General features: G+C 40.0%; 1 protein-coding gene and 2 pseudogenes across 2 annotated transcripts; all 3 read right to left on the bottom strand.

Annotated features, from left to right (window-relative positions):
• On the bottom strand, positions 1-4,120 carry LOC104845826 (cytochrome P450 2C9-like; annotated as a pseudogene).
• LOC100675653 (cytochrome P450 2C21-like) lies at positions 3,973-25,838 on the bottom strand. Of its 2 annotated transcripts, XM_003409220.3 has the most exons (9): positions 25,641-25,838; positions 24,565-24,727; positions 23,060-23,209; positions 20,348-20,508; positions 17,319-17,495; positions 16,008-16,149; positions 14,490-14,677; positions 7,182-7,323; positions 3,973-4,435 (listed from the first exon to the last, which is right to left on the bottom strand). In XM_003409220.3, exons 1-9 carry the CDS (start codon positions 25,806-25,808, stop codon positions 4,254-4,256), a joined length of 1,473 nt encoding a protein of 490 aa, XP_003409268.3. In that variant the 5' UTR covers positions 25,809-25,838; the 3' UTR covers positions 3,973-4,253. The 2 variants fall into 2 exon arrangements, with proteins under 2 accessions (XP_003409268.3, XP_003409269.3); XM_003409221.3 differs by lacking the exon at positions 17,319-17,495.
• On the bottom strand, positions 10,305-10,867 carry LOC111750304 (peptidyl-prolyl cis-trans isomerase FKBP1A-like; annotated as a pseudogene).
• Positions 25,839-27,277: the final 1,439 nt, after the last annotated feature.

The following is a 27,277-nucleotide window of genomic DNA, read 5'->3' as shown; positions in this document are numbered from 1 at the left end:
AACAAACAAAGCGCAGGACAGAATAGGATTACATATGAGTCAGAATCGACTCCACGGCACTGAGTTTTAAGCCTTTTATATTCATGCTGTTTGAAAAGTCATGTGCACACACACACAACTATAAATACACAAAAGCTCTCTTGTTCTCTGCTTCAAACCCTCTCTACATGACCCATGAGGAAAGCCTTGGCCCCCACTGAAAGGTTTCCAAAGACCCCATTACTGAAGAGAGAGGTCTGTTAAGGTCAGTGTTACTGAGTGAAGAATCACACACACCCACGCCCCCACCTTGGTTTTTCTCAATGCCTCCTCTAGGCAGCTAGCTTCCTCCTGAACGCAGTCCTTAATGCTCCTTTTTCCCATCCTGAAATTCCATAGGGTCAGGAGGGAGAAGCGCTGGATCTCCTTCCATGTCTTTCCATTGCTGAATATAATTTCTACCAGGAGGGTTAACAGAAACTAGAAGGGAGATTCTTGGCAAGGAAGAGGACACTGACCTAAACAACCATGCGGATGTGCCAGGCTCTGCCTGAGCAGCTCTTCAGTCTCTGTTCAGTTCTCCCCATCTGCCGTTACCACTGCCCAATGCATGCACACGCACACCTACCAAGTCCTTTCTAGTTTTGTCAGGCAATGGGCAATTGAACTGACTCTTCCAGAAAACTCCTCCCCCAGATCAATCAGGGCTTCCTTCATTGCTTCATACCCATGCACCACTGTGGGCTTAATGGCAAAATACAGAGTGAACACAGGGCCATAGGCTTTTGAAAACTGGGAAAAGAAAAGTGGATGCAAATATTAGCAAAAGAAGTCACTATTTGTTCTATATACTGTGCATGTCATTGTATGTCATTGAATTGTTATCATATGTTGATGTTTTTATTCCACCACATACAGCTTCAAATATTCCCAAATTTTATATAGAAACTTCATAGAGATAATAGAGCCACCATTTACGGAGGGCCTCTGATGTGGCAGGCAATGGACAAGACACTTGGTCGACATATTATAATAACTAATCCTTACGTCAACATTCAAACTTGATTTACTTACCCCATTTTACAGATGTGCTATCAAAACTTCAAATTACAGGGGCGTTGGCCCAGGCTCACAATGAAGGGTTAACCTGAATCACTTTTAAGCAGACCAGAAAGCAGGGGACAGAGGAGATGCAGTTGTTCTCAGTAAATACGTACCAAGATTGTGCCAAGAATCAGGTGCCCACAGACTGTTCTCAGAAAATGTATATTAGAAGATAGTTTAGCTGATATGAAGGAAAAAAAAATTGTTTGTGGTTTTAGTCATGCTGAATTTTATGCATAAAACTCCACCTCTTCTTCTGCTCAGTGGAGCCCTTTGTACTCTTGTTTAGTGTTTCCCCAACCTAGGTTGTTCAATTCTCAATAAAACTCTCTTTCACCTTTAACAAAGCAATAGATTTTTGTTCTGTCACACAGATAAAGGAACTGAAGTTCAGAGAATTTCAGTTTTGTTCCCAGTGTCTCTCAAAAAAAAAAAAAATTAGAAGACTCAAATATGAACCTTTGCTTGGTCAACCTCTGATGCCCAAACAATGCTTCAGCTCCAATGCCCACCTTTGGACCAATATCCAGTTGACTGATTTGGGAGCACCTGTAAACCTCTTCCTATGGGGATTCTGTTAAGTAGCACTACGATGGATACTAGAAATCTTTATTTTAAAAAAGTGAAAAGGAGCCCTGGTGGCACAGTGGTTAAGCACTCTGCTGCTAACCTAAAGGTCAGTGGGTTCAAACCTATCAGCCACTCCACGAGCAAAAGATGTGGCAGCCTGCTTCCATAAAGATTACAACCTTGGAAAGCCTATGCAGCAGTTCTACTCTATCCTACAGTGTTCCTATGAGTTTGGCTTGGGTTTCATATTTTTAAAAATCATCCCAGATGATTTCAAGCCTGGCACAGAGGTCTGTCGGTATTGCTAACAAAGAGAGTGGGCGCCACAGAGGAAGTGCTAGAACAGGCAACATCTCATGGAGGAACCATTTCTTTCATCCTGCAGCATCCCAGGCCACAGGCAGCAGCTCTGCACAGAGTCCAAAAGGATGCTGTCACCACCAGGGCTTCCCTGATTGCTGCTTTCTTTCATTCACCCAGGCTAGTCCTCAGCCCAACCCTGTTCCCTTGACATCAGGCACAATGATCTTCTTAGGAAAAGTTTAATTTTCCTGGATAACCTGAACAAAACACATAGTTCAGCCCAACCCTGTTCCCTTGACATCAGGCACAATGATCTTCTTAGGAAAAGTTTAATTTTCCTGGATAACCTGAACAAAACACATAGTTTATACAGTAGTTGATTTCTTGTATGAAATCTCTAATCACAAAACAATTCCCACACCACCCACCTTCAGCCAAAAAGATGTCATCAACTAATAAGTTCTTGTCAAGCAGACTAGCAAATTGAAGTCAGCCAGATGCAGAGTTGGAAGAACAGAAAGGTTTATTCACAGTTTGCAAACTGGGAGGCAGGCAGAGCCTCATGACCTAAGGCTGCCAGCTCCCTGAACCAGGGCAGATTTGCTGCTTTTATAGGGAGTGACATATATATGCATGAACAGTGAGGGGAGGATCTTCAGTCTTGTGATGCCTGTGCATCCACATAATTTTAGTGAATGAGTTTTTGCACACAGCTCTAAAAATACTGCACACGGCCCTTAAAAAAATGGTGATGGCTCACTACTGCCACCCCAGGAAAGTCATAGAGCATACAGATTCAGAGTCAGTGTGCCTGCGCCTCCGCCTGTTGCCAGGAGAGGAGAAGAAACCTGGGGATTTGACCAATCTTGGTGAAGTGCTGTAAAAGTTGTAACAAAAATGTAGCAAGAGTAGACTTTTCTGAAAAATAACTCTTATGGGATGGTGAATAACCCTTTCACGACTGCCTGCTTCAAAAATATCACAGGAACAACTGTGAAACAATGAAGGGCAGCATTGCACCCTCCTTCTGCCACCTTACCACAACGACAGACCCAAATTTTTCTCTTCACCCAAAATGCATTACGCTTTATTCTGCAGTAATTTCTGATGATGATAAAACAAGAACAAAATGCTCCACAGGGAGTATTTTTACTTCACAATCATCTATTTTAATACTTTGCATCCAGGAACAAATTATACTTAAAAGTAGGGATTAATTTCCTTACCCTCTGCTAGCTACTGACAAGCATAAAGCATACCTACATCACTTAATGATCTGCTGATATTCTCAACATTTAACTGTAAGATATTTCCAATAATTGGGAGAGGAGTGGGGCCAGGTGGGAGCTTCCCTTTCTCATAGCTCTGTTTCCAGAGCAAAAGGAGAAAGCAGGAGACACAGAGCATCAGGACCACACCTAGGTCCACTGAAGCCTTCTCTTCATATTCGGCCAACTAGGAGCTTGAAATCACAAGCTTTTATAACACTTCCTGCTCGTGTAATTTATGACTAATGCAGTTATCTGGTGGTGCAGTGGTTAAGCTTTTGGGTGCTAACCAAAAGGTCAGCAGTTTGAATCTACCAGCCACCCTTGGAAGCCCTATGAGGAAGTTCTACTCTGTCCTATAGGGTTGCTATGAGCCAGAATCGACTTGAAGGCAACAGGTTTGATTTGTTTTTTAATGTAATTACCAGTCAGCTTGATCTGCTAATCCTTTCTGTTGTGCAATGAGTTTCTTCATAGCACAACAATTTTGCCTTGGTTCTTTGGAAAAATGGTTTAGGAAAATTTTCCCTGAAGCACTAGTTCTTTGGAGAACCAACTTGGGTTGGGGGCGGGGGAAGGGGGGTTGACTCCGGGGTTGAGGGTTTGTTACTTTGGGCCAGGAGATTCCTTGGGTTGACTGATATCTCCTGGGTAAACCGTAACCTACTTGATGGTCTGATACTTTTGTCTGACCTGGCCTGGCAATTAACAAGATGTCTTTTTAAAAAGCAAAATATGGCATTTATAATATGCTTCCATTTGGTATGTATGGCAGATGAGGTGTCGCTTATCTTAGGACAAGGAATACAAAACGGAAAAGGAATTTTTATTGGAAATCAAACAAGCTTTATTTCATAAAGAGAAATTTGAACTGGATCTTGAAGGATGGGAAACATTTTAAGAGATATAAATCAGGGAGGGTATGTCTGTTGTTAAGGAGGGGATGGATGGTGGCACAAAGGCCAGAAAGTGTCTGTGTTGTTCAGACAACACTGGAGAATCTCACTTTGCAGCCTGACTGCCCTTTCCTCAGACTGGAATGAAACAGAGCTTGTACGAGGGTGGTACAGTGCCTAAACCATTGTCAACTGGGGTGGTGTCAATATCCTTTGGATCAACCAGAGGTTTCAAGGTAAAATGTTGTAAAATGTTGGTCAGGATTAAAAACAGCTCCATGCGGGCCAGGCTCTCTCCAGCACAAACTCTTTTTCCTAAAAATGAAACACAGATTACATATTCATTTAATCTTATGCCAGAGTTAGCGCACAGGGAAGCCTAAAAAAATACGGAACCAATTAACAAATTAATCCATGGCTGCTTCTACCTACACACAATTCTAGTTTCCTTCATTTCTTCAGCACATATTTAAATCTGTGTGCTATATGAGAAGTTTTTCTTTACTCTCATAGTGGAACTGCTATGCTGAGGCTTGCCAGTGACATCTTTTTACACACACTCACACACAAAACCATCACCATTGGCATGATATACAACAGTGTATTTTTCTATCTACTTCTGGCCCAGCACTCAATACATTTATTTCTCCTCATATCGATTCTAAGGCATAATCCCAACCTGTCACTTTTCTGCTTAAAATAATTTTATGAGTTTAGCATTGCCAGGTGTCATGGATTGAATTGTGTCCCCCTAAAATATCTGTCAACTTGGCTATGTCATGATTCCCTCATATGGTTGTGTGACTCTCTATCATTTTATCTTCTGATGTGATGTTCCTATATGTTATAAATCCTATCACTATGATGTAATAAAATGGATTAGCAGCAGTTACCCTGATGAGGCCTACAAGATTAGGTAGGGTTTTAAGCCAAACTCTTCTGAGATATAAAAGAGAGAAGTGAGCAGAGAGATGTGGGAACCTCATACCACCAAGAAAGCAGAGTCAGGAACAGAGCACGTCCTTCGGACCTGAGGGTCCTGTGCTGAGATGTTCCCAAGCCAGGAGAAGACAAGGACCTTCCTCCAGAGCCAACAGAGACAGAAAGCCTACCCCTGCAGCTGGCACCCTGAATTCGGACTTCGAGCCTAGTGGACTGTAAGAGAACAAACTTCTCTTCGTTAAAGCCATCCACTTGTGGTATTTCTGTTATAGCAGCACTAGATGACCAAGACACCAGGTATTAAAGGAATATCACAAACTAGCTGATAACAATTTTTACAGCCTTATCTCTTTCTACACTTTCCACTCATTTATAGTAAGTCCTAGTCAATACTTACTACTCACCAATCTCCAAACAGACTTGCGATTTCAAGTTTTATCTCAGATTCCAGTCATTCTTCCGACTACAATGGCCTTCCCATCTGCTCTGCCTGTTGTTGTCCTCTACATCCTTCTAGACCCAGCTCAGGTGTCACTATTCTGTGCAACCTTACATGACATGCTCAGGGTGTACAATTTACTCCCGTATCTGTTTTCTACAATACTCATTAATGTCTCTAATGCAGCAGATTTCACATGAAATTATTACTGTTCATGTGTCTTTCACAGACTGGAGTATAAACTAGGTAAGGCCTCAGATTTTGTAATGATACTGACAGTGTCAGGACAGAAACGGGCCTGCAAGTCCTGTGAAATGGAAAGGAACCCCGAGCAAGCTAATATGGGATAACAGCATCCAAAACACAGGAAGAAGGATAAGAAGTAGTTCAGCAAGGGCTTGGTTTGGGATCATCTCTGAACAATGTGCATGATCATGGGACCACAATATCAAGGGTTGCTTGATAACTTAAGTTCTTATATATATAATCAGAAGTAAATCTTCTATTTCTGCCTTATTTTGGTAACCTCTACTTTCCTTCCTGCTTCTTCTTTGAAGTAAACAGAATATTCTCCATTTCGCCCTCCTTTCAGATTTACTCTGTGGTGTTTTTATGCCTGCTCTGTGCCTGCTTTATGCCTGCTCATAGAGTCGCTATGAGTCAGAATTGACTCAATGGCAACAGGTTTGGTTTGTTTGTTTTTGTATGTGTCCAGGAAGCTGACACCTATGGACTTCATTGTCCCAGAAGTTTTCTTCTGGGTTCTTGATAAATTAAGAAGACTTGATGTTGAAAATGCCAGAGTATTTATGCTTTCAATACCACCCTCCAGCCACAGTTTTTGTAGTGGCTATATTCCTCTACCTATTTTTTTTTTTTATAGCTAGCAGCATCTCCTGTGGAGGCACCCACTCTCTCTTTGCTAAAGATCTGTTCAGGTTCCAGTAACGGCCTTCTTCCCTTGTCCCTTCTGACCTAGGATAGTAACATGTTTCTGCTGATGCTAGTCTCTGAGTACCTCACCACATCTTGCTACCACATCTCTGAAAATAGTCTCATCATTAAACGCTCTTTAATTAACCTTTTTTTTAGTATGCTGCTTCTTTCTTTCTATGGTTCTCACAAATGGAGTGAAGATAATCAAGTGTTGCTTCCTACAGTGAGATTTTCCTTAGCCTTCGATTACTCACTACTGCTCTCCCATCCCCCACGACAGCTCCCAAAAGGCCGGAGTCAGGAGTTCCTTTCTCTTGGCTACCACAACAGCCTCTAGCATAGCATTAATGTACTGGAGTTTCATTGCCTGTTAATTTGTCTTCCTGTCTTTTAGAAAATCTATTTTTTATTCACATTCATATCCCTGGAGCTGAGTGAGCATGGGACTGCTACATGTAAGGTGCTCACTGAAGTTTATTGAATGAGATGGCTTCTCAGGGCAAGTGAGAAAAGCCTTAATGGACTTGGACTTCTAGGTGAAGCTCTTGGGAATCTCAGTGGTGAGTCAGAGGCAGAATTCAGTGAATGCAGCTTCCAATCCCGTGGGAAATAGCCTTGACTTTGAGAATGGTGCCTCTGGCCTCAAACAAATGAAAATTTGGACAGCCCAGAGTAGCCTCCATGCAAAGCCCTTCTTTATCTCACTTGACCCATGAGGTATAGATGAAAATGAAGCTGACTTGCCTGCTGAAAAAGGCATGAAGTAGTTACTCTTCTTAAAGTTGCCACTTTTGTCCAGGAAGTGGCCAGGGTCAAACTGCTCTGGGTTAGGAAATTCTTTGGCGTCATGCAGAACAGAAGTCAGAGATACCAGTACGGATGTGTCCTGATATAAACAGAAACAGATAAACTGAATTATAAAGAAGATCAGGGAGCTTGAAAAAATGAGAATTCCCTCCTCTAATCCTTTCATTTTATAGATGAGGAATTTGAGGCATAAAAAAGGAGAATGTATCTGCATCCCACTTTGAACTTTGGCATCTGGGGTCTTAAATGCTAACAAGCGGCCATCTAAGACACATCAATTGGTCTCAACCCACCTGGAGCAAAGGAGAATGAAGAACACCAAGGTCACACGATAACTATAGCCCAAGAGACAGAAAGGGCCACATGAACTAGAGACTTACATCATCCTGAGACCAGAAGAACTAGATGGTGCCCGGCCACAACCAATGACTGCCCTGACAGGGAGCACAACAGAGAACTCCTGAAGGAGCAGGAGAACAGTGGGATGCAGACTCCAAATTCTCATAAAAAGACCATACTTAATGGTCTGACTGAGACTAGAAGAATCCCGGAGGTCATGGTCCCCAAACCTTCTGTTGGCCCAGGACAGGAACCATTCCTGAAGATGACTCATCAGACATGGAAGGGACTGGACAATGGGTTGGAGAGAGATGCTGATGAAGAGTGAGCTACTTGTATCAGGTGGACACTTGAGACTGTATTGGCATCTCCTGTCTGGAGGGGAGATGCGAGGGTAGAGAGGTTAGAAACTGGCAAAGTGGTCATGAAAGGAGAGACTGGAAGAAGGGAGCGGGCTGACTCATTAGGGGGAGAGTAAGTGGGAGTATGGAGTAAGGTGTATATCAGCTTATATGTGACAGACTGACTTGATTTGTAACTTTCACTTAAAGCACAATAAAAATTATTTAATAAAAAAAAAAAAAAAGGAGAATGTATTTGCTCTAAGGCCACAGAGAAAATTAATCAACAAGCCCGGCAGGTCTTCAACCATGGAATGCCCAGTCTAGAATATTATTCATTGACTCCAAGGCCATCCTCACCAGTCTGTAGTCTGTTACCAGCACTTGCTTTGCCTAAAATCAAGGAAGTTCCCTGGAGTGCATTGCTCTTGACAACTAAATTTAAACATCGTCTAACAGGGCTGATGTCACTAAAAAATCCAGTTTGAAACCATGAATGAGTCGCTCTTCAAAAACTTAGTAGCTAAGCGGCCATCTTGAAAAATCTCCACTTTCCTATCAAGTTGAGAAAAAAATGAGTGAGTACGCTCTTCCCCTGCTCTCTCTGTCAATTGAGTTGTCATATGTTTTTGTGAAAAGGAGATAGTATTACTGATATCCAGTAGGGTTTTCTAGGTCCCTGGGTGGCACAAACAATTTGCACTTGACTAGTAGTTAAGAGCTACGGCTGTGGATAACCAAAAGATTGGCAGTTCAATTCCACCAGCCACTCCTTGGAAACCCTATAGGGCAGTTCTACTCTGTCTTATGGGATCACTATGAGTCAGAGTCAACTCAACAGCAGTAGGTTTGATTTTTGGTACTAGCCAAAAGGGCGACAGTTCAAATTTACCCAGGGGCATGTCGGAAGTCAGACCTGGTGATTTACTTCCAAAAGGTCATAGCCTTGAAAATCCTATGGAGCACTCCTACTCTGTACATGTGGGGTCACCATGAGTCAGAATCAAATTAGCAACAACAGAAAGGTTGGTGGTTCAAACCTACCCAGCAGAAGAAAAACCTGACAGTCTGCTTCCGTAAAGATTACAACTAAGAAAACACCTTGGAAAGGTTCTACTCTGTAAAACATAAGGTTGTCATGAGTCAGAATTGACTGAACAGCAACAGGTTTGATTTGGTTTTGGTAGTAGGGTTTTACTAAACAATATACAGGCATACCTTGTTTTATTGTGCTTCACTTTATTTCGCCTCATAGATACTGCCTTTTTAAAAAACTGAAGATTTGTAACAACCCTGTGTCAGTTGAACAAGTCTACTCACACTATTTTTTCCAACAGCATGTGCTCACTTGTGTCTCTGTAACATTTTGTTAATGCTCACAATATTTCAAGGTTTTTCATTATTGTTATATCTGTTTTGGCGATCTGTGATCAGTGATCTTTGATGTTATTATCGTAATTGTTTTGGGGCACGACGAACCACACTCATATAAGACAGCGAACCTAATAAATGTTGTGTGTGTTCTGGCTGCTCCACCAACCGGCTGTTCCACAGTCTCTTTCCCTCTCTTTGGGCCTCCTTATTCCCTGAGACATGACAGTATTGAAGTTAGGTCAGTTAATAACCCTGAAATGGCCTCTAACTATTCAAGTGAAAGGAAGAGTTGCACATCTCTTGCTTTATATCAAAAGCTAGAAATGATTACGCTTAGTGAAGAAGGCATATAGAAAGCCAAGATAGGCCAAAAGCTAGGCCTCTTGTGCTGAACATTTAGCCAAGCTGTGAATGCAAAGGAAAAGTTCTTGAAGGAAATTAAAAGTGCTACTCCAGTGGGGAAAAAAAAAAAAAAATTTTTTTCACTCCAGTGAACACACGAATGATAAGAAAGCGAAACAGCCATATTCCTGATATGGAGAAAGTTTTAGTGGTCTGGATAAAAGAGCAAACCAGCCACAACATTCCTTTAAGGTATCTACACTAAACAATAGATTTTCAATGTAGATAAAACAGCCTTATACTGAAGAAGATGCCACCCAGGACTTTCATAACTGGAGAGAAGTCAATGTCTGGCTTTAAAGATTCAAAGGACAGGCTGACTCTCTTGTCAGGGACTAATGCAGCTGGTGACTTTAAGTTGAAGCCAATGCTCATTTACCATTCCAAAAATCCTAAGGCCCTTAAGAATTTATGCGAAATCCCATTGTTTGTGCTGTTAATACTGGATCATCTGCTTAATTGGAAACCTAGATTCAAAAGACTGAAACTGAAGCTTCATTCCAAAACCAAAACCAAATAAAATGAGTAATTTGAGGTTGATGGCATATAGTTTGAGTAAACATACATACGAGGAAAAAGGGGAAGAGGAAATGGAGGTGTCGGAAGCAAAGCTGATAGAACACATTCAGTCAGGGGAGATGTTTATACAAAGAGTGTAATGGAACATCAGGGAAACTAAAGCTCTGTATGGAATCACATGCATGTGTCTGGAGGCGCCAGATTCCTCCATGGCATTTCTGAGAAAAGGAGCTAAGGGAGGAGTCCGTTCCTGTTATTCCAGTTTTAGAAGCTCCACGTCAAAGACGTGAGTGGCATTTGGTGGGATGGTGCCTGGGTGCCCAGGGATCATCTGGGGAGATGGTTTGGTTCTCTGATCCACACTCATTTGAGCAACCCCTTCTTCCCAGCCTCAGATCACCCCCTCCTTGCCTAGCATGAACTTAAAGGGCTTGTTTCTGTGCGGGTGGCATCAAATTTCTTTCTACCTTCAAGCATCCCTATGTAGTGTACCACGGAAGTCTGGCGGAGCTGTGGGAAGGTACACCTGGCTAGGGGGGTGGGGGAGGTGGGAATGGTCTCCTGCACTCCAAAGGCAACTGAGACGACAGAGGGACACTGGGAGGGCGGAGCGATGGGCAGCTGGACCAACAGCAGACCCTGTGGTTCCAAGGCCCTGCCTCTTACCTCCATGCCTCGCTGCAACCCTCCCCCCCAACATAATTTTTATATGCACTGGAAAACCAGAAAGTTCTTACAACTTGCTTTATTATGATATTCACTGTATTGCTGTGGTCTAGAACCCAACCTCCAATATCTCTGAGATAAGCTTGTGTACTGATTGACACATAATGATTTAGTGTTTGGGTTTCAAAATCAATGCAGTCCTATCAAATTAAGCTCTGTGACCATGTTAAATTGTTTAATATTTTGATGACTCGGTTTCATCATTAGCAAAATGTAAACAACAATACATTGACATTGGTTTATTGCAAATTTAAAATGAGATAATAAAATACTTCTTACATCAAGATTCCTACATGCTAAAATGTTCAATGAAAAGAGGTTTAGTTACTGTTATGGTAATAAAGATTGCATCCACAATATTTTGGATCTTAATAAAGGCCATACATTTACTATGTGGCAGAGATAAAATTCAAATCCAGATCTGTCTGAATACTTTGCAGTATACTGTATGACCTCTCCAAATACAGGATGCAGTTTTCATTCCAGGAAGTTCATGGGTGAAAGGCATAGGCTATCATTTCTGTGTGGACCCATGAAAGAGAAACTGAAGTTTCTGTCCCCCCGACCCTCATCTTTCTAACAGAGCTAGTCTTTTTTTTTTTTTTTCTGTTTAACAGAGCTACTCTTATGGCTCGTTTTCTTGTCCTGATGAACTTAAATAGTGACAAAATCTAAGAATGACATCCAAGAAGATCTATGACCAGTTCTAGAAGAAGTAAACTTAATTTGTGACAAAGTGCTTCTCCAGACTGGTGGAATTGTCTGTTTCTAGCTATCTCAGGGTAACTGCTTTGAAGTTGCCTTCACAACTAAAGCAAATACAAATCTGAAAAAAAATACGTGAATTAACAGTTCTCTGCATTGAGTAAGAGGCAATCAAGGACTGTGATACTTTACAAAAGAGAAAAAGGTGGGCCCTCCCTACCCTAAGGAGACCTGGTGGCACAAATGGTTAAGGATTTGACTGCTAACTGAAAGATTGGTGGTTTGAACCCACCCAGAGGCTTTGTGGGAGAAATGCCTGATGATCTGCTTCCATAAAGATTACTGCCAAGGAAAATCTATGGGGCAGTTCTACTCTGTCACATGGGATCACTATGAGTCAGAATCCACTTGATAACACCTAACAACAACAACACCACACTCACCCTGGCCTTCTGCCTGGGAGCACTTTCCGTCCCCAGAACTGGGAGTTGAGGGACAAGCAGAATGGTGCTTTTATTGAACTAAGGAGACAGAGATGAAAATTTGGCACCTGGAATTAGGAAGGTACAGAACAGAAGTAATCTACAAATAAGGAGGATCTCACAAGTGCACAAGACTTTTCTCTGTAGTTCCATGACTATGGCTTGGATGGCACATAATACAGGAAGAAATACCACAAAACCTATCAGAGTATGACTGCTGTGAGTTGAGAACTGAAGATTGATACCGGATATCCAGTGCTAGGTTTGAAAATCTAACCCAGCTAGGATGGAGAGAAATTTCTTGGAACCTCAGGTATTCTGTGGTAACCCCCAAATGCCAAACTGTTGGACCAAGGAGCCTACCCTGGACTAAGGTCCATGACCAAGAATTAAATTCAAAATTAAAATTAGCCCACAATGACAAAGAATTATACAAAGACTAACAGAATGAAAAACACATCCTTAATTTAACTGTCAAAATCAAATTTAATACCCTTTAAAGGAAGACAGTATATCCAAACTCCCCACAAGGCATAGTTCAAAATGTTAAGCATACAATAAAGAAATACTAGACATGTGAAAACGAAGGAAATAGGACTTGTAATTAAAGAGACATAAAACCAGTCAATAGAACATATCCCAAGATGTTAGAATTATTAGACAAGAACTTTAAAGTAGATATTATCAATATATCCAAGTACTTAAAGGAACAATTAGTAATAATAAGAGAACAGATGAAAAATATCACCAGAAAAATTACATAATTATAAAAATCATAATTCTAAAATTGAAAATTAGAATAGCAGAAATGAAATACCAAATGAGATTAACAGCACTGAAGATTGATGAACTCAGAGACATATCAACAGGATAATGACTGAGAAGCTCCTACTGAAAAAACTCTCCCATGGATAATAACTGTAAACTCTGAAACATATACATATGTGGGTGGGGGTATGCACATATATACACATGCATATACACGTATACATATAAAAGTTTCATAGAAATGAAGGAAAATAACAGATAGATATCAAGTTTTACAAAGAGGGCTGAAGGACACCAAAAAGTGTGAAAAATATATATATATATTTTTTAATGTTTTAAAAGTTATTTCTACCTCTATACATAGTTATAGTCAAGTCAGTTCTGGCTTATGGTGACCCACGTGTGTCAGAGTAGAATTGTATTTCTAATCATATACATCACTAAATCTCCTTGAAATTACTGGCTTTTCAAAGTGAACATACTAACAAATATAGAACTAAAATATGTAGTATAAACAGATATAAACAGCAATATATTGCTATAAATTTCTTAAATTTTTCATGAAGTAATAAATATTTTAACAAACATTGTGACAAGTTACAGACACATACAAATCTCTAAGATCAACCACCAAAAAAAAAGGCATTGATGAGGTAGGGTTGAGAAAAAGGGGCATTTTTAAAGATATTTTAAGATGGAAGAGAATTGAGCATGCTCAAATGCTGATGCAAAGGAGCTGGTATGGAGAAAGAGGATGAAGATAAAGAAGAAATAATTATTTGAGGAGGGTTCCTAAAAGAGCAAGAGGAAAGAAACCCATGCCACATGTAGAAAGGTTTACTTTAAATAGAAGAGCCCTTCTTCCACAATACAGACATAAAAGAGAAATCAAAGGGCCTGGATGTAGCTAAATTTGCAAATCTAGTGGAAGGGAATCCTTTAAAATCTCTCCCAATGGCTGTGACTTTTCTGTCAAGTGGAAGACCAAGTCACTGAAGAAAAAGAAGATGGTTGACAGTAGGAAGTTTGAGGAGGCTTCAGGGTTGAAAAGTCATTGTGGAGCATGATGGGGCAAGGTAAGTTTGGTTATACAGCAGGATTGTTGGGCGGGATTGAGAATATATTTGGGCTTAGTGAAAAAAATACCAAAACATTTGTGGTTGGTGGCAATAACGCCAACCTGCTGGGTTGCATGATCCTTTCTAGCAGGCATCAGCAGCCCAAGGGCAGGCAGTGAGGAAGGTGACTGTTCAGTTGGACTTTTGACAGTAAGGAAAATAGATAGTGGTGGAAAAGATTGTAGGATGGTGGTAAGAGTAATATAAAGTAAGTAGAGAGGGGCTGGGCTACTGAACAAGCAGAGTGTGGACCTATCATTGGACTGAAAATCTTGTAGGAGTCTAAGCACTACTATGTTTGCAAAACTGTGTCAATAAACTAGTAAGGAAAGGAGTGTGTGGTCCAAGAGTGAGATGCCTGAGTTACGATTGTGCCATACCTGAAGAAGATTTTACAATCTATAATTCTATTACTGTGATAATTGGTGACCTAAGAATACCAAGGAACAGTGTAGATGAAGTGTCTCTCACCTTGGGGATAAAGTATTCTCTGAATTGAATGTCCTGGGTCACCATATGGGGCAGATTGGTGGGGATAAGGTCAATGTATCTCTGGATCTCGTGCACCACAGCATCCGTGTAGGGCATGCTGCTCCTGTCCTGCATGCAGGGGCTCCGGTGTCGGCCGACCACAAGGTCAATCTCTTCTCGGACTTTAGCTGGCAAAGCAAAATCAGAATGTATGTGAAATGGAAAAGAAGTACCTTTGATTTGATCCCTTAATTGTTGTTACATTGTGGTAGGAAGTGAGAAGGAGAAAAACCCCGGTGGCATAGTGGTTAAGTGCTACAGCAGGTAACCGAATGGTTGACACTTTGAATCCACCAGGCACTCCTTGGAAACTCTATGGGGCAGTTCTACTCTGCCCTATAGGGTCACTGTGAGTCAAAATCGACTCGATGGCAGTGGGTTTGGTTTTGGTTTTTATTCCACCCTAAGACAGTTCTGGGTGGCACAAATGGTTTGTAATCAACTGCTAACCTAAAGGTCAGCGGTTCAAACCCACCCAGCAGTGCTGTGGAAGAAAGACCTGGGGATCTGCTTCCGTAAAGATTACAGTCAAGGAAACCTTATGGAGCAGTTCTACCCTGTAACACATGGAGTCTCCATGAGTTGGAATCAGTTTGACAGGATTGAGTTTTAGTTTTACCACTGTATGTGAAAAAAGAAACAGAATTTCAGTTTCCTTAGCAAATCCATTACAGACACATATATATTTAACCCTACTGTACCCAGGAAGTTCATTTCTCAACTCTGATTCTCTATTGTGTGTGCTTTTGTTTGATCACCGTAAGGATCTGTTATCTTGAAGGGTCACTGAAGATCATGTAGTTTAACCACTTTTCGTATGTCAGTTTTTGCTTTAGATATGCAAATCAGAAAAGGGTAAGAACTACCCAAATTTATCGAGAAGACTCAATAAAAAAGAGAAAGACTAAATGAAAGAGATGGCTTTGCAAGAGAAGTTATATTTGTGAGGAAATATGTGTTTATCCAAAGGTATATTGGAAATAATTTTTTTATTTGGATATTGCTTTTTTTAATGTGAAAAGTGAGTCTCTTGGAGAAAGATTGTGACTTTGTTAAATGAATCCCTACATTCCAAATGCACTTGGATAGAAATACCTTTTGACAAAAGGCGTATCAGGTAAGACATTTTTTGGAGAAAGAAGAGAGACCAGTTCTTTCCAGATCCTAAGACCACTCTGCTCATTTCAACTTTCTAGACCCAAATCAAGGACGCTGCACCATGCAGCCAGGAGAACCATGACCTCTGCCCTTAAAATTTCTGATATTTAGATATTTCATTATCATTTTTTACCATAATCTAATTTGAGTTGAATTCGTCTAATAGTAGGTAGATGTAATGGTGGAAAATTTTCTCGTGTATAGTCTAGGCAGATAAATATTTACCAGTGTGGTCTGCAATTTTCTACCTGGAATGTAATCATGCCCATCACCTGCAAGCATACCTGCAACCTCACATACCTGTGACCTCAGGATGCTTCAGCAAAAGCAGAAGTCCGTATCTGATTGTGGTGCTCGTTGTTTCTGTTCCCGCAGTAAACAGGTCCCACACTGTAGTGACTAAGTTGTCCATGGTGAATTCAGACTGTTTACTGTGTTTTTCCTAGGAATGGTGCATTACAATTAATTGATAAGTAAAAATTCTTACAAAATCCTTACAGGTAATATAAAATAGCACAAAATAACATCGTTAGCTGGCAAAGTAAGCCAGACATCAGAGAGTTCTACAGCTGAAAATAAAGTTAGGTGAGTTGTTAGGATTCCTTTGAGCTATTAAGACATAATCAGAGTTAAATATTTCCAACAAGTCTCTTTTGATTCATCACTTTCTTACCCAATAGAGCCAATCGTTCTTGTTAGCTGCCTGCCTTCGAGTTGGCCCCTGACTCATGGCAACCCCACACGCAAAGAGATCAGACTGTTGTGATTCATGGGGTTTCATTGGCTGATTTTCAGAAGCAGATCTTCAGGTCTCCCTGATGATCTCCTACATGGAAGGCAAGAATTCTACCACTAAAGTATCACTGCCCTTATAGAGCCAAACAGCTCCTCTATAATTTCTTTCAAATAATTTTTATCAAGTTATCAGTACTAATCTCTAACATCTATTGTCTGTTTTATCAGATCAAAATTTCTCATTCAAGCCTCGAGAACTTCACAAATTACATCACTATTCCCAATTGCATTATTCCAAACCTGTTAGTCATTACACCCACCACAATTTCTCAGTTCCAATCAATATAGCCTTTTTTGAAAATTCCACACACTTGAACGCTGTCCTTTTCATTCCTTAGGCGTATTTGATCCTCCCTGTTAATCTGAGCCAGAGTTTCCTCAAGATGCACCTCATCTGTGAAGATTTCCTAAAGTATTTCCAAAGGTGAGTCTTTGTGGATTCCAATTCATTCCTGTGTTGCCTCATGTGTTACATCTTCCATTCGTGGAACTCATTTTAAGTACAAGGATATTCTGATTATCATTATTCTCAAATGTGCATGTGTTTGTGTGTTTGCATTTTTCAGTCTGCCCCCAAATAAAGAATCAGCTTTAACATGGCAATTTTAAAACCTTCTAAGTATTTTCCAGGGAGAGTTTAGAGATTTCCCAGAATACCCAATATGGTTTGCATAAGCGATAGGTGCAGAAGCAATTCATATATCTTTAAGAGGAAGCATTTGCTTTAATATGCAAATTTCAACAGGAAGAACAAAGCTAATGCATGAGTCGCATCACCCTCAAAGATGAAGTAGCAAATCAAAATTCACAGAATACCTGCTCCATTTTAATCAGAAAGTAGTCAATAAAGTCCCGAGGGTTATTGAGATCCAAGGATTCTTGGTGTTCCTGTATTTTCTCTAAAATAAACTTTTTTTGACCATCAATATTTTTAAATAATTTGTTATGACTTCCTGGGAGATAATGTATGACAGAAGGGAAAGCATTGTAGAGCTGAAAGAGGAAAAAAAAATCATTCGTTAATTCACTCAGCCAACATTTACAGGCCCATATCATGTATTAGACATTTTGGTAGCAGATACAGATGAATATGTCATGTTTCCTGTTGTAGAACATTCTTTGAATTTGAAGGAGAAGGCACTCACTGATAGGATGGCTAGAGTTACAGTACATACAAAGTGCCACAAACTGGCTAGCTTAAAACAACAGTACTCATACTTCTAAAGGATGGAAGTCCAAATTCAGGGTGTTGGCATCCTCTCTCTTAAGTCTCCATGTGAAAATCCTTCTTTGTCTCTTCCAGCTTCTGGTAGCTCCAGTCATCCCTTGGTTTGTGGCAGCACAACTTCAATCTCTCCCTCTGTATTAAACACAGCCATCTTTCCTCTGTCTGTCTGTGTCTCTTTTTATAGGGACAACACCAGTCATGTTGGATTAGGGCGCACCCTATTCTATGAGTATGAACTCACGTCAACTTAATTACAACTGCAAAGATCCTATTTCCAAATAAGGTCCTATTTACAGGTATCGGGGGTTAAGATTTCAAGATATCTTTTGGGGGAACACAATTCAAACTATAGTAGTCTGCCCACTCCCTGCCCCCAAATTCATTGTCCTTTCCACATTTATCCCATTTCAACATACCCAAAAGTCTCAGCCATTCCAGCATCAACTCTAAGACCAAATCTTTTCTAAATATAATCAACTAGAAAAGTCCCACAATCTCATCTTCTAAGTCATTTAAATCGGGTGTGCATGAAATTCTGAGTATAGTCCACTGTAAGGAAAAATTTCTCTCCACCTATGGATCTGGGAAATCTAGAAAACAAGTTATCTGTTCCTAAATACAATGATGGGGCAGGCATAGGATAAAATTTCCATTCTAAAAGGGAGAATTTGGAAGGAAAAAGAGGGTCACAAGTCCAAAGGAGTTTCGAAACCCAGCCAACCGACTTCTATTAGATTGTAAAGCTTCAGAATAATCTTCTGACTCAGTCTGCCCTATGCCTGGGCAAAATGGACCCACAGAAGTCTCACTGGCCCCTGAGTTCCCCTAGACTCAGGCAGCCCTGACCCTTCGGCTCACTGAGCAGCTCTGCCCTCTGGAACTGAGGAGGAGCTGCACTCTGGAACACAGGAGGTGGTAGTCCCATTGTCTGGAACCAAGGAGGCATTATCCTGTCCCCCAGGCCTATAACCTCAAGGTCATTTTTCCCTTTTCTTGAAAGATAGCATATAATCACAGCTGACTAGCTCTAGCATCCAATTTTTTGCCTGTAGGATCCTAAAGTCTGACAGCCTTCCTTCATTTCATTTCATCGCTGAATCCGTTGGAGTCCATTCTGGAAGAATTTCTGCTGGGATGGTTGATAGGATCCGTAAATGACAAGCCTAATCTCTTTAGCAAATGGTTATCCAGCCACACCCTTGATGTTGTCTCCAGAGTACACTTCCTGTTTTTTACAAAATGAATAGGTTGAGAATATTCTGAATCTTCAAATTCTGGCTCCTTTTTTGCTTAACAGTTTATTCCTCGATTTATTTTTTTCCTCTCAATTTTACTATAATCAGCAAGAAGAAGCCTGGCTGCACTTCCTACACTTTGCTTAGAAATCTCCCCAGCTCGTTATTCAAGTTCATCTCTTACAAGTTCCCCCTTCCACAAAACAACAGAATTTATTTCAGTTAAGTTCTCTGCCACTTTATAACAAGGGCCTTCCATAGTCCAGTGTCTAATACCATGTTTCTCATTACCATGCTCATCAGAAGTGCCTTTAATGTTCATATTTCTAGAATATTCCATCCAAAATGACATGTATACTCTAAGACAGTAAAAGCTTTCACTACAGCTCTTCGCATTTCTTTCTGAGCCCTCAGCAGGATCTTCTTCAAAGTCTGCAATTCTACCAACAGTCTCTTCAAGGCAGCCTAGGCTTTTTCTAACAAGCATCTCAAAATTCTTCTACCATATACCAATTACCCAATTCTAAAGCCACTATCACATATTTGTGCATCATTTCTAGGGCTGCCATAAAGAAATACCACAAAGTAAGTAGCTTAAAACAATAGAAATTTATTCTCTCACACTTCTTAAGGGTAGAAGTCTGAATTCAGGTTGTCAGCAGGGCCGTGCTCTCTTCGAGTCTCTAGGAGAAGATCCGCCCTTGTCTTTTCCAACTTCTCGTAGACCAAGGAAGGCATTCCTTGGCTTAGTGGCAGCATAACACCAATCTCCAATCTCCGTCTCTGTCTTCACATGCCTGTCTTCCCTCAGCGTCTCTGCCTGTGTCTCTTCTCCTTTTTTCACAAGGACATCAGGCAAAATCCATTATGCCTTCATGTTAACTTAAATAATTACATCTTCAAATACCCTATTTCCAAATAGGGTCATAGTCACAGGTACCAAAGTTAGAACTTCAACATATCTTTTTGGTGGACACAATTCAAACCATAACAAAAGATTTTTCCAAAGAATATCTTAATGTAATTGACACATTCTAATATTACATTTTTGTTTCTGTTCTACTTTATATCATGTTTTAAATTTTATTTCAACTCATTCAATTAATTTGATAACTCACTACCCATTGCTGTCAAGTCGACTCCGACTATAGCGACCCTCTAGGACTGAGTAGAACTGCCCCGTAGGGTTTCCAAGGAGTGGCTGCTAGATTCAAACTGCTACCCTTTTGGTTAGCAGTCAAGCTCTTAACCACTAAATGATAGTTTAAAAAGCTTTGCTTTAGCCAATTTCAAAATAAACCAGAGGGATGGGGTAAGCACAAACAATGGAGTCAATGAAAAATTACCTACAGTTTCCAATTTAAAGAGAATTTAGGCCTCACCTGAATCCAGGGGGTGCTTACAATACTGAAATTTTCATGAAAATAGTTTATCAAGGTTACTAATTTTTCATCACTGTATTCAAAACGATTCTGGAAAATGATGGAGCAGATCACATTGCAGGGAACACAGCCCAGGAGGAAACTAGGGTCACAGGGAAATTCTAAAAACAATGGAAGTTAAAAGTTAGAACACAGTTTTCATATAAATCTTAAATTCACTATTTAAAATAATAAGGAAGGGTTGACTTTTAGGATATTTTTGAAATAAGAACAACCCTGGACATGCCATCATCACAAAACTTTCAACATGGCTCATACAAAATTTGTTCTATTTCCCCAACCATAACTGTATAATCAGGTCCAGTTTATTAATTTTCCCAAGTATTCTCCTATTTACATCATTCTCCAAATAAGAACTGTCAGCTAATTCACAAGAAAGAAAATAAATAAAAAGAAGTCATTTTAAAATATCTTTAAACGTGTGAGATTCAGCTCTCAGTGTACATCCTTTCCCCTGATGCCCACAGAAAATTGAGCAACCTGACTAGAAAATCAGGAGACTGAGGAGACTTGAAATCATATCTTACAAACACAGTTGAAAGGACTGGGTGTGATTTCCTTGTAAAAGAGAAGAATAATAAGAAAAATTAGAGTTATATTCAGATATTTGAAAAAGTATGTTATAGCATTGGAAATAGGCTTTATACATAAAATAAAGAGAATGACTTGAATTTTTGATGTTTCCCTGTTGACAGCTTTTAGGGATCATTCTTCGTCTTCCCCTCTGCCCAACATCTGGGGAAGCAGAAAAAAAGCCTGGGTATTCTCTCCTTAGATATCAACAGAAAGTTCAAACCACGCAAGCCCCAGCCTGTGCACAGGAATCCTCACCCCAGCCACAGTCCCTAACCATCATAAAAAATCCCAAGTCTGTTTTCCTGTTCTCTCAAGTGATTTTCAGGCCTTCATGGGAGCCACCCTCCTCTCTACAGAAAGCTTCATTTTGTCAGTAACAAACCTTCCTATACCCTGGTAGTGTGTGCATGGCATCATCAGTTTCAACATCTGAACCAATTTTATGATGGGAAAAGTATACCCCACCTCTGCAGTGTGACCACCTCGACAATGTAACTCCAGAAGAAAAAACTAGCAGGGAACAAAAAGTAAAAGTTACCAAAAAAGCTCTGTTCAACATGTGAAAGAAACTTCCAACAGTTGGAGTTACCCAATGTTGAAAGGGGCTGCCCCAACATTGTGAGGTTCCCATAACAAAAAGCAAAACAAAACCTGTTGCTGTTGAGTTGATGATTCCAACTCTTAGTTGACCCTATAGGATAGAGTAGAACTGCCCCTTGAAGTTCCCATAGCTAAGTGGAATCAAGCAGAGTCTGGCTGATCACAGGCCACAAAGCTGAGAGAAGGACATACTCACTATGGGCAAAGTTAAGCCGTTAATTTCTTTCAATCATTTGTGATCAAGGCAACACTTCATTTAAACAAAACTTTATGTAGAAACCCAAGCAGTCCTGCTCTGGCTAAAACAGTAGGTGATTCTTTCAGATAATCCCTCAGGGCCTCTCAGAGCACATCTGGAAAACATTAATCTAGATGATCTTTAAATTCTTGTTCAGTGAGTTCTGAGCAATAAAAGACCAGTCTCAAAAATAAATGAATAATCAAGTTGTGGACACTATGAATTCTTTCAATTCATGGCATTGTTGAGAAAAGATAACTACATTGGAGTTGTTCAGGTTTTCATTTTACTTGGATCTACTAGCAACCTCCAGGGAAGCAGCAGTCAAGAAATCAAACGCATTGCAGTGGGCAAATCTGCTGCAAAAGATCTCTTTAAAGTGTTACAAAAGCAAAGGTGCCACTTTAAAGACTAAAGTGTGCTTGACCATGGTGTTTTCAATTGCCACATATGCATGTGAAAGCTGGGTGGGCAATGAATAAGGTGACTGAAGAATTGATGCCTTTGAATTGTGGTTTTGGGGAAGAATATTGAATATACCATGGACTGCCAAAAGAACAGACATATCTGTCTTGGAAGAAGAACAGCCAGAATGCTTCTTAGAAGCAAGGATGGTGAGATTTTGTCTCACATGCTTTGGACATGTTATCAGGAGGTGCCAGTCCCTGGAGAAGGACATCATGCTTGGTAAAGTAGAAGGTCAGTTAAAAAGAGGAAGACCCTCAAGGAGATGGATCGATACAGTGGCTGCAACAACAGGCTCAAGCATAACAATGATCGTGAGGATGGAGCAGGACCTGGAAATGTTTCATTATGTTGTACGTAGGCTTGCTATGAGGTGGAAGCAACTCAACATCACCTAACAACAGCAACTGCAGTTAGGTGTGGCCTTGTGATTGTGTTAAGGTCCATGGAATGTGAGAGAAGTTTGTGTGCCACTTCCTTGCCTTGGCTATTAAAAGCACTATTTGCTCATTTCCTTGGTCTTTACTCCTTCCACTACCACAAAAACAGATGAATCCTCAGTGCCACTGGAAACCACATGTTGAAGATATCAAAGTCCTTACCAACCTTGTGTCTCAAAAGGCTATTATGCCAATTTCACCTCTTAATGTTTTTATATGAGCAAAAAAAATAACTTTTGTTGTATTGGAGTCATCATACATTATTTTAGTCTATTTGCTATAGTATTTAATCCACTCAAATTATTACTGAAAATTACATACAGAAACACTCACCATTGGTTTTTTTTAATGCTTCCACTAGACACAAGGCCTCCTCTTGAACTCGGTCTTCAATAGTCTTCTTTCCCATCCCCATATTCCGCAGAATCACGAGGGAGAAGCGTCGAGTTTGCTTCCATTTTTCTCCATTGCTAAAAACAATTCCTACAAGAAGAAAAGACAGAGAAGAATATCCTCCATTGTCATGAATTCTAGGTAGGAGTCTTCATCTCATGAATTGATACTGACACTTAAGCAGGGGTGTAAATATGGTGGTTCCAGGCCCAGGAATTCCCATTGTTTCCTACCTCATTTGCCCCCTCTCTTAACCTATCCCAGTATTTTACGGTCAGAGCTCTTGGTTTTCTAGATTACTAAGCTCTTCTTCAGTTCCTCAGAGCCTCAGAGTAACTCTGTGAAGCAAATGTTTTGTCCCAATTCAGGATGCTGAAGTTCATGAAGGCAAAATGTTGGAGCTATGATCACACAGCTAGTAAATCATGCTGAGTCCTAGTCATTGGTTAAATTTTCAGGGCTGACATTTCTGCACTGCAAGTGTATTTTAGGAGAGGCAACAAGGGGAGTCAATTCTCAAGAGAAGGTGAAACAGCTCCTCTGCAGTGGAAGGAGGATTATGACCACATATTCCTCAGATAAGGGACACAGCCCTCTCATTTTAATATTTCCCTTGTATTTGTTAAAGTTCTTTCATGAAAAGTGGTCTTAGCACCAAGGGAATTCAACATCAGGCTTCCAGAATCAAGAAAGTTTTCCAGGAAGCATCTTGGAGCACAAGGCAGAGGAGAAAAGAACTCCACTAGGGCCTTATCTCTCCTTACTAGACCCCAGCAACCCACTAGAGAACTAGACAGCTTAAGGTCAGTTCCAAAAACAAATTGAAGATGTTTTACGTACTTAATTAAAAGGTTTTTTCTAATATCAATTCCAATCCCTATTTACTATATATCTTACCATGAACTTTTTATCAGAGCATATCTACGCTTAGTATTCTAATTGATTTAAACATTTCTTATGCTTTTTTAGAAGAATAGAAGATTGAAGGCAAGGCTAGAAATGTGCCAAACCTATGTTGCTTCCATGCATTCTACATGTTTGATGTATAGGAGAATTTAGCCATTTTTCTTCCTCTCTTTTCATCTGTTTCTGTCTCTTTCCCCTCCAAACTTCCTTCTCTTCCTCTATCTCTTTCTCTCTGTGTCTTTCTCATTATCTTAACTGACCGTAATTTAAAATAAATATGTCTTAATCATAAGTTCATAGAACATTCATGTTTACATGGTTTGCTTTCACTGAATTTAATGTTTCATGGGGTCACTGTATAACTCATAGACTTTGAATATGGATTAATGATACTTTATAGAAAAATGTTCACAGGCTTATGCTAGAATTGCAAAATGTTTTTTCATGAACTTCCCTAAATGCCTGTAGCTCATTTCCTTGGCCTATTTGGAGGTTTTGCAACTTACAAAATCACACTCATTCCCCAAAGAGAAGCATACCATAGCTCTGGCTGACTTTGTCAGCCACTGGTAAAACTCCTCTGCCAGAAAACTCCTCTGCTCTATCAATCAGAGCTTCTTTTACTGCTTCATATCCATGTAATACCACAGTGGGCTTCATGCCAAAATGCACGGTGAACACAGGACCATAATCTTTGGTTAGCTGAGAAGTAAAAGGAGACACAAGAAGAGTGAAAATTTCAAAATCAAAAATGTAGATAAGCGAGGAAAATATTTTGAGTTCTACTGAAGAGACATTTTACTATTTCGTCCATCCATTAGAAAATATTTCAACTTTTAGAATCAGTAATTTAATAGGGTACATATTATTTAAATGGTTAAGAGCTTCACTACTAACCAAAGGTCGGCAGCTCAAATTCACCAGCCACTCCCCAGAAACTGTATGAGACAGTTCTACTCTGTCCTGTAAATCATCTCGTTACAACTTGATGTCTGGGACTGTATTAGTCATTTAGTGCAGCTATAACAGAAATACCACAAGTGGATGGCTTTAACAAAAAGAAATTTATTTTCTCACAGATTAGTAGGCTAGAAGTCCAAATTTGGGGTGTCAGCTCCAGGGGAAGGCTTTCTCTGTTGGCTCTGGAGAAAGGTCCTTGTCATCAATCTTTCCATGGTCTAGGAGCTTCTTCATGTAGGAACCCTGGGTTCAAAGGATGCAATCTCCTCCCTGTGCTGCTTTCTTAGTGGTGCGAAGTCCCCCATCTCTGCTTGCTTCCCTTTCCTTTTATCTCTTATAGGACAAAAGGTGGTGCAGGCCACACCCCAGAGAAACTTCCTTTATATTTGAATCAGAGATGTGACCTTAGTAAGGGTGTTACATCCCACCCTAACCCTCTTGAACCACAGGCAGAGATTATGATTTATAACACATAGGAAAATCACAAAACGGAGGACAACCACATAATACTGGGAATAATGGCCTAACCAAGTTGACACATATTTTGGGGGGACACAATTCAATCCATGATATGGACCATATTTTATCTGAATACAAGACTCTCATATTTACATATTGCTGACAACGGGAAGAAAATAAATCAAGTCACACTCACCGCACTTAACGATTTGCTGATGTTCTTAAAATTTAATTGTAGAATATTTCCAACAATTGGGAGAGGAGTGGGGCCTGGTGGAAGCTTCCCTTTGGCATAACTCTGAGTCGATAGAGAAAGGAGAATCAAACAAGAAAGGCAAATCACCAGGATGATAAAGAGATCCATTGATGCACTTTGGGTAAATGCAATTGAAAGCTTAGAATCCAGAGATTTTATACAGTCTAAGTTCAAGTTTATTAAATACATACTAGGTGTTTGACCTTTTGGATAAATATTGTTTCACCTTCAGTGCACTTTGTCCTGCTGATACAGATGAAAGCAAAAGGCCACTTTAAAAAAACAAAACCAAACCCACTGCCATCTACTCAATTTTGACTCACAGTGGCCCTATAGTACAGAGTAGAGCTGCCCCATAGGGTTTCCAAAGCTGTAACTCTTTACAGAAGCAGACAGCCACATCTTTCTCCCACGGAGAGGGTGGTGGGTTGGAACTGTTAACCTTTTGGTTACCAGACAAGTGCTTTAACCACTGCACCACAGGGCTCCTCACAGTCACCTTAGTGTTGATATGTTCCCAAGTTTTTGTGGAAATTCCAGTTAAAAAATAACTCTTACTGCTTCAGAGGCAATGACCTTAGTGGCCATTTTTTCGTAGTGAAATTGCTGAAAACAGTGTGATTTTCAAAGGGCCAGCTGGCATTCATGATCTTGCCAGATGATGAAAAAAAAATCTTTTGTGTCAAAATTTATTATCATATGAACTGAAGGAAAAAAGCACTTTCTTACTGCCGTTTCCCAGAAGCAGCCAGGAAAGAGGCCAGAATCAGAGGCAGAAAGAGGGGGAAGGATAGAAAAAAGGATATGTGGGGAGCCAAAAAAAAACAGGTTTGTCTTAATCAGAGAATAGTAGCACTATTCCAACTCTTAGCAGAGCCCTGTTCTAAGATGGGAGTTTTGACACTATATGCTTCCAAAGGGGGTGCTGGGTCAGAAGAAAGTAGACAGAAGAAAGGAAATGTCCATGTCTGGAAAAGAAGTTGCTCAAACACAACAGACGGAAAGTTGGTTGCATGTTACCCGTCCCCTTCATGCACATCTGTTGCCAATGAGGCTCCTGTGACCACAGCCTGTATTGCCTGTTCTCATTTGGGTGAAGAAATATGCTCCAACATTTAATATAAAATATCTGAAAGTATTGGAAACTCACTTTTCAATATGAACAAAACCACAAGATTCAAAATGTATTTGTGGAAATCCAACATCATAAGAGACATCCAAATTTAAAATCAGAAAAACTAACAGCTAAAGATGTTAATTTTGAGAACACTGGAAAGAAAAAAAATAATTATAATATCCTTAGAAAATTTTAACCATATTAAGAAAAAGTTCTTGGTAAAAATATGATTGCAAAAATATTTTTTAAAAATAAATATGATGAATACTAAAATAGTTACAGCTGCAGATCAATTTATTTAGCAGTAATATCTAAATAAGAGCTTCCTCAAGAATATAGTGCAAAATAACAATGATGAAAACTATAAACAGAGTTTAGTGGTATATACAATAGTTCTAGAAGTTCTAATGAACGTCTAAGAGGAACTTTAAAGGGAGGAAAAAAAATGTTGTTAGGTGCT

The sequence above is a fragment of the Loxodonta africana genome, chromosome 16, assembly GCF_030014295.1.
Source record: "Loxodonta africana isolate mLoxAfr1 chromosome 16, mLoxAfr1.hap2, whole genome shotgun sequence".
NCBI lineage: Eukaryota > Metazoa > Chordata > Mammalia > Proboscidea > Elephantidae > Loxodonta > Loxodonta africana.
This window is presented reverse-complemented; position numbering and strand designations above follow the sequence as displayed.

Coding starts and splice junctions, on each gene's coding strand:
- LOC100675653 (XM_003409220.3), bottom strand. CDS start 25,808: ATGGATCTCTTTATCATCCTGGTGATTTGCCTTTCTTGTTTGATTCTC. Junction 14,678..16,007: donor GAAGCATCCTGAGGTCACAG/GTATGTGAGGTT, acceptor TTGCTTTGCCAG/CTAAAGTCCGAGAAGAGATT. Junction 7,324..14,489: donor GAGAATACTTTATCCCCAAG/GTGAGAGACACT, acceptor TGTTTATATCAG/GACACATCCGTACTGGTATC.